At 35.1% G+C, this 8116-nt stretch overlaps 1 protein-coding gene across 2 annotated transcripts in view; it reads left to right on the top strand.

Moving 5' to 3' along the window:
- LOC108362574 (uncharacterized) overlaps positions 1–8116 on the top strand; it is an 81880-nt gene that overhangs the window by 9263 nt on the left and 64501 nt on the right. Inside the window, exons 2-3 of one of the 2 annotated variants that reach the window (XM_017615603.1) lie at positions 2753–2866; positions 3052–3692. In XM_017615603.1, coding sequence (XP_017471092.1) covers positions 3228–3692 — 465 coding nt within the window. In that variant the 5' untranslated portion in view covers positions 2753–2866; positions 3052–3227. Of the gene's footprint in view, positions 1–2752; positions 3693–8116 lie in introns of both variants that reach the window. The other variant, XM_017615604.1, reaches the window with a different exon arrangement.

The following is an 8116-nucleotide window of genomic DNA, read 5'->3' as shown; positions in this document are numbered from 1 at the left end:
AGACGAAGACGTCTCAAGCGAATCAAATCGGAGCTAAAATTTATAAGTGATATCTTCGACTATGGTAGTATCGATTTTGGGTATTAGATAGAAAGAACAATTAATTTAAATTTTTTGAGTCTCTTTAGAGGAATCTGTACTTTGCCCCCAGTGCGACACTCCTTAACCGTCTCCAATGGGGACCAAAAATGATATGTGCTATCTGTGACAGTGATATTACCGATTGAGGAGATGATACCTAAAAAATCCTTCACTTGATTTTTAAGGACCACCCTAATATTAATATATATATATATATTCATACATATATACATACGACAGTAGTCATTATTGAAATATGTCTCAATTCATATGAATTTTTGGCACGTACAAAACTTCAAACTAAAGCTTCAGGGAATTTGTATAATTTGTTTAGGGCTATACCATTCATGGTGCGCAAGACTACGTACATACATATGAATGTACATATGGCGCTAATAAAATAATACAAATTTTCTACGAATAGTTTTCACACCCAAAAAAGTAAACAATAATAATTTATTAGGCAAAATTTACACAGAATAAAATGTAGAAAATTTCATAACGGTAATTTGTAAGCTTTCGCGTCAGAATTATGACATTCCATACAGAGTATAATGGGGAATGTACTTAATTTAGCAAATTATGTAGTGTCTATTTTAGTGGTACCGATGTATGTACGTACATATGTCCTAAATACCTCAAATATGTTTGTAAGAAATCAAATTTTAAATTTCTAACCAAAATTGGTAACTTTTTGTTATCCTTATAAAATTTGATAAATNAAGACTACGTACATACATATGAATGTACATATGGCGCTAATAAAATAATAAAAATTTTGTACGAATAGTTTTAACACCCAAAAAAGTAAACAATAATAATTTATTAGGCAAAATTTACAGAGAATAAAATGTAGAAAATTTCATAACGGTAATTTGTAAGCTTACGCATCAGAGTTATGACATTCCATACAGAGTGTAATGGTGAATGTACTTAATTTAGCAAATTATGTAGTGTCTATTTTAGTGGTACCGATGTATGTACGTACATATGTCCTACATACCTCAAATATGTTTGAAAGAAATCAAATTTTAAATTTCTAACCAAAATTGGTAACTTTTTGTTATCCTTATAAAATTTGATAAACTGGTAATTTATTTTTCAATTTGGCAACTTTTTCCATTCTGTTCTACATGTTTGTTCAGTAGACTAGATCCTCTCCTCACATAGGTCCTTACATCCTCGTTCGGACTCCACATTGAATAGTAAGTGCCTTGTGAGAGTATTTATAGGGAAGAACACTTATTTTCTGTTAAAATTTTAGAGCAACAATGACCGTTTCCTATTATAGAAAGAGGTAACCCTGAAAAATACGCAGGGAGAAAAAGTTGTTTCAGCGCTGATTGGTTACTGAAATGGTGTGATCTGTAGCAAATTGTTTAAAAGAGGCTATTCCTATACCTAGAGTCTGCTTTTCCCGACAGTTTCCTGGTCAATTCGTCTGCTTTGCAATTACCATCAATATCGCGGTGTACATCTGGAATCATATATGTATATATATATACGTTCCCGTTCAAAAATCTACGGCATTAAGCAAGGGACTTCACTTTGTCTATGTGTGAGTCTAAAACTGTGTGGACTGCCTTCATCATAGACTTTTTTAGATATTTGCGGCCACTTGTTGGCATATGTATATATATTGGATGGTATCTTGGCCATAACTAGACCAATGTTGATTTTCAAGTGCTCCAAACTTTGCGTTTTATACGGAGTAGTGGTGATAGGTCCAATGACCTCAGTGGTCAAATGACATTCCCTCTATGGGAAATTATGCGCCTGATAATCCTCTGTTGCAATTAAACGAATCCATGANGTTGGCATATGTATATATATTGGATGGTATCTTGGCCATAACTAGACCAAGTGCTCCAAACTTTGCGTTTTATACGGAGTATTGGTGATAGGTCCAATGACCTCAGTGGTCAAATGATATTTTCTCTACGGGAAATTATGCGCCTGATAATCCTCTGTTGCAATTAAACGAATCCATGACACTGTGAATGATCAGATGCCTTCAGTGGTTTTGCGGCATGAGCCTTACATATATATATGGATGAAGTTGTATATCTTAATGCAAAATATACCATGATGTACCATGAGACAGTACCAATTTCTTAAAACGACGCGAAATCTGCAAATTTGTTTCTTCGGCCACACTTAAGCCTCAAAAGCTCACGAAGCGTGAAGGGCGCACTGAAACATAGCTTAACGAATGGCTTACCGACTTTACTTTACTATTTTTTTGTAAATATAATTTTTTATGTTCCAGATGCTTAAACAGAACGCATGATCCAAAACTTCTAAGTTCGAAGCTTAGGTTNTAAGCCTCAAAAGCTCACGAAGCGTGAAGGGCGCACTGAAACATAGCTTAACGAATGGCTTACCGACTTTACTTTACTATTTTTTTGTAAATATAATTTTTTATGTTCCAGAAGCTTAAACAGAACGCATGATCCAAAACTTCTAAGTTCGAAGCTTAGGTCCAAATTTTCTGCTCGTTCACTAGGGACTGCATCAGTTGATATGGAATTTAATCTGCAACAATTTGTCATTCACGCACGATTACTAATTGAACTGATTTAAGAAACATTGATCAGCAGCCATTTACACTGAAACGAATGTTATAAAATGTTTAATATTTAATTTAACTTTGTCTTCTTTTTACTTGCAGGAAAACAGTGAAAGTGATTTCAAAGGATTAAAGAAGTGTTTTTCATGAAGAAATTAAAAAAGTTAATAAAGCTTGAGTGAAGTGTAGAAGGCACCAACTTATTGATATCAATAAGTATGTATTATAAGTATTAATAAGAATTAATTAAATCAACGAATTAACTCAATTAAAAACTCAAATGAATAATAAATTACATAAATTTAATTAGTATACAATAAAAACCAACGAAAACTAAAATAGTAAAAACTCCATAATAAATATTTTCAACCTAAAATTTAAATTAAAATAATCAACTCTAGATACGTGAACTCACCAATAAAACTCCAAATCATTAAAAGAATTACCTACCATAAACCTAGGCAGTCGAGCGCAAATTAAAAAAAAAACAAACCTAAACGTAATTAGCATAATTCTGCAATTACTTGCTTTTTAAATCAAAGAGAAAACTCAAACGAAAAAAAAATTTCAACCAAAAATGCTCCTCACCTCGAACAACAACACTACCAACAATCATAGCTACAGCAATCACACCATTAGTAGTGGCAGTGGCAACAATAGCAGCCACAGCATGACCACCACCACTTCAACGTCCACGTCGACTCCCACGCCGGGCTGTTCCTCCACATCGTCCAATCATACGCTGTTGGAGCCCTCAGCCGCCTGGGCACAGCTGCCCAATGTCGGCACCTCAGCGGCATCTTTGGCCGCTGCTGTCGGCGGGCCAAGCAACTCACGTCCACCATCACGTGCGCCCTCAATTTTGGATAGCCCCACCTTGGCGCGCGTGGAACGTGCTCGCTTGCGGCTGGAAGCTACGACATTGCAGCAACAGCAACAACATCAACATCACCAAATGTATACGAATGGTAGTAGTAGTGGCAGCAATGCAACCACGCTGAATCGAGAGGGCAGCTTAGAGCGGAGCATTTTGGATCCGAAGGTAAGATCAAATGTGTTTTTTTTTGGAATTCATTTGTTTTTAATTTACGGGTAATTTGTATGGGAACAGGTAAGGGGTGTTGAATAAATGTAAACTGCTCTTTTCCATTTAGATTTTAATAGCGATAAAAATATATATTTATATTTATGTACAACATTTTTAATTTAAATTTTTACAAAATGCTTTACATGTTTTGAGGGGAATACTTACTATTCAGGCTTTGGAGGTAACATAGAAGTGACCACCCTATATGTAGAAATGGATTGTTATTAAAAAAAAAAAATTAACAATTAACCTGAACCAAAAAAGTGTAAAACTTTTGCACTTGCTTATGGAGTTCGGTCAGCGCTGCCCATACCTGGGTTAGCGCCCAAATAATTTGAATAAAATCAAATCAGCTGCTCTAATGCTACAATCGGTTTAGTATGCTTTCAATTCACTTTAGACGAGTATCTCTTGTTAAGAGTTCCACTAAGTACAATGGCTGTGCTCTGTAGAAGATTTTCTTAAACCTGTCTTTACATGTCCTAAACCCACACCTACCTTTTAGAAACCTCCAGGAAGACAATACCTCAGAAAACTGAAACGCATTATTCGGGGTTTGTTTGATGGATTCGAAGAGGACGTCTGTACAGCTTCTAAAGAACTCATTAAAGGTATGGCCTGTGCACCTTGCTGCAAAGTAGCAAACAAAGTGTTTCCTTAGTATTACCGTGAGAAGTCTTACGTGCCGTTTGTAGACACTTCAATTTCCTTGCTGATCCGACCACTCTCGATAGTCTGTTTGTGTCACAATTAGTTCTCGTGTTGTTAACAACTGGTCTGACCTTCCCAGCTTTTTAAAACGTCAGTCTCAGAGGCGGTTGTATGTTTAGAGTTTGAATACATAAAACCATTTTCGAACATTCTCCTCAGTTTCCTCATTTCGCTACACGTATCACGTAGAGCAGTATTGGTCGACGGTGAATTTATTTTGATATTGAAGAGATTTCCGATAAGGTCGTTGGTGACCTAAGGACTGTGACCGCAACTTGATTTTCTATAGCAAAGGCGAGTAGCGTAGAGGACGTGCGACTCCGTGTTGACTACGTTTTTGGATCCATCGACGAAGATTGGAATGGAGAGCGCGTCTCAGGCTTCTCTTCCAGCAAGTTGGTGCCTATTTCGATATCAGGCGCTTACTTATAACCGTCTATTACAGAAAACACCACTTGCAGACGGAGGTGTTAAATCTTCCTGAATGCAAACCAAGTTGGTTGTTGCTGATCTAAAGGCTTTAATTGTCTACAGAGAGCACATCATATCCATTATTTAGATTTCAGTCTGAAAAACACTGGCTTTCGTAGTGCAGTTACCGGTCTTGTCTGCCTGAGAGCATTTCAGCCCTGCTACTTTTGGCGTTGCTCGATGTAGGCACGCATGTTCCGAAGAGCTCTTTCTCGCTACGTAAGTGAAGTAGAGTCATACTGTAAATTCCTTTGCAGATTAAGGGTCAGATGCAGACCTGACAACCACTTTCCTAGCGAAGTATTTGCTCTGGATTTACGTAGTGCTTCTTCCGCCGCAAATTCCTGTCGGTCATAGTTACATAAGGAAAATATTCTCACAAAAAGTGCCCCGTCAGATGACGCTGCAGTCGAGTTAGGTGCGAAATTGGTACTCACGGTTTGATTTGGTTTATATTCAGAATAGAGGGTCAAATGTTAGCTATTTATGTAAGGAGCAAATAATAGTCAGATTTCTGTCGATGATTGATGCTGAGTTCGGTAAGTTCCGAACAATGTAAGCAAAGCTTAGTGAGATAATATACACATATCGAATTGGTCGCTCAAGAATATTTGTGAGCTCGTTTGGATTCATTAGTATTTAGACCTTTTAAATAAACTTACATTAAATTTAATATTATCTATTAGATTCCAAATCGCGAAAGCACTTTAACGAGTTTCACTCTATCCAACGAGAAATTACTCTGAATTACATTGGACTGGTAGGAAACTAGAGGTCAATTATACAAACTTATAAGATATAAACAGGACGAATGGATCTGCTTATTAGATTAACGTGAAGGTAGCCACTATTCGTTATTTATTTTAAGGAAATCTATAAAAAATTTCAGAGCTTGACAAAGGAAAGTCTATAGTTCTGAACTTGCGTGCCTCTAGACCCACTACTAGTTCACGATAAATCTCTTTGGCATGCAAACAACTGGCGAATTTAACACGGCGATGTCATATGAATTGGAAATTGTCCCCCGCTGCATTTCCTTTTCTATAGTTTAGAACCAGTCCTAAATTCGACAGATGGAATTTAGTTCGCTTTGAACCCCGTTTTCTATAGTTTCGAACCAGTTATAAAATCGACAGACGAAAAAAGTAACAAGATGTTTTCAAACAGTCTTTTTGGTTTTACCATGGCAGCGATTTTTAATTATTTGCAAAGAAATGTGTTTGAATCTGAAATAAAATTTGTCTAAATGCCTCGTAACCATGTCAACCTCGTAAACTTACTTAATTTTGTATCGAAAATCGGGTTATTTACGAGGTGTACGCTGTTACGAGGCATTTACGCGTTTCCATGAATACCCATATTGTATTTGAATACATATAAGAAAATTAGTTTTCTAAAAAAAAATTATTTTCACTTATTAGTATTTACGACTCAAATAAAACTATATAAAATATATATATATATACCAAGAAATTGTAGCCTCTAGGCCAAGCTCTTTCTGTGTCATACTTTTGATATTAGTCTAATAGTGATATTAAGGTCTTTAGTGAGAAATGTTGAAACTTATATTTATAATTTTGCACATAAATCTCTTTTACGTTCATCGTTCAATTCAGTAATAATTTTAACCTCTAATTTTTTCATATTCTAATTCATCATATTTAGGTACTATTTACTTAAGTCCAAAATTGGCATAGTAAATATGTCATAACTGCTTTCAAAATTCCATTTTTGTTAATTACCTAAATATTTATGTACATATGTCTGTGGGTATGTATATTTATGTAAATTGTATTTCTACTGTCCCAATTCAAACTAAACTGCCACACCAAGCCACGACCGGTGCTAATTCAAAGACAATTCCAAACGGAAGCAAATTTTTCATTGTCAAAGTTACGCCAAAAAACAACTTAAAAGTAAAACAAAATACGTACCTGTGTAGTTATATACATACATATGTATGTACATTAGGGTGGTGAAAAAAAAGTTAATTTAGAATTTGGATTGTTCTATACCCCTGTTGTTTTATTTTAAAATCAAAAAATACTTAGGGGTCGCTCAAAGCGCACAAAGCATTCTATGTACTCTATATGGCAAACATTGAAGTATTCATAGAAATGATATATGTATATCGAATTTTTGTAAATCTACATTTTTTGCTTGGAAAACTTTGTTTCTCTTCAAAGGACTTCCATTATTAATACCCAATTGTTTATTTACCCATTTTTTATTACTAACTAGTTTTTAAAGGACCCCAAGAAACATCAAAAAATTCAATTGGAGGGACCAATAAAAAATCGCTACTTATGGTATAATAAACAATTGGGTATTATTATTGGCAGCCTTCTGAAGAAAAGCAAAATTTTCCGATTGGAAAATATTGATTTTCCAGAATCCTATACCATTTATACGAAAAGTTGTTTTCTTCTTGTTTTTGGAGCGACCTCCAAATATTTTTTTATTTCAACAAAAGCCAGCGGTATAATTTTTTTTCGGTATAGATCAATCCAAGGGGGCGAGGGCATTAAAATTCCGATTTTACTTTTCACCCGCATTTTTTGACCACCCTAATGCACATATCTAACGCAGTATGCCGAACCAGAAAAACTTTCAAAAAAAAGGTGAAAGCAAAAAAAGGAAGAATTGCTAGCGAACAGCTGTTTTACCATTTGGCATACATACAATAAAAACAAAATGTTTAACACAAAAAATCAAAAAACAAAGACAAAGCTAATAGCTTAGCATTAAAATCTACATAAATATTTCATACGTGAGAGATATAGTATGTACAAACATATGTATGCAATACAATTTCGTTCTTGTTGCGACTGCCGGTTATGTGCACACTTGCACCAGTATACATATGAATTAGATACCTATGTACATATATACGTATTGCAGCCCGCTCTTTATGCTCGTAAAAATATTTGTGTAATAAAATTTAATCTAAAGCACGGTGTTTGCTTCGCTTGCAAACAATACATTCAGTGTGAGAAATGAAAAAAGAGCGAACTCTTAGCTTGGCATTGCTTCTAACACATGAACATATGCACCTACATAAATATAGTGTTCAATGTATGTACTCGTACTTGAAACAATGTGAGTCAGTGTGCCAAATGGTCACGCTGTGCGTAAACGCAGCATAAAAAACATAAACAAAGAAAAGTTAATGCAAATAAAACTTAAGTAGGCATTTG

Source organism: Rhagoletis zephyria, unplaced genomic scaffold (assembly GCF_001687245.7).
Source record: "Rhagoletis zephyria isolate East Lansing unplaced genomic scaffold, Rhagoletis_zephyria_1.1 Rzeph_scaffold_01039, whole genome shotgun sequence".
NCBI lineage: Eukaryota > Metazoa > Arthropoda > Insecta > Diptera > Tephritidae > Rhagoletis > Rhagoletis zephyria.
This window is presented reverse-complemented; position numbering and strand designations above follow the sequence as displayed.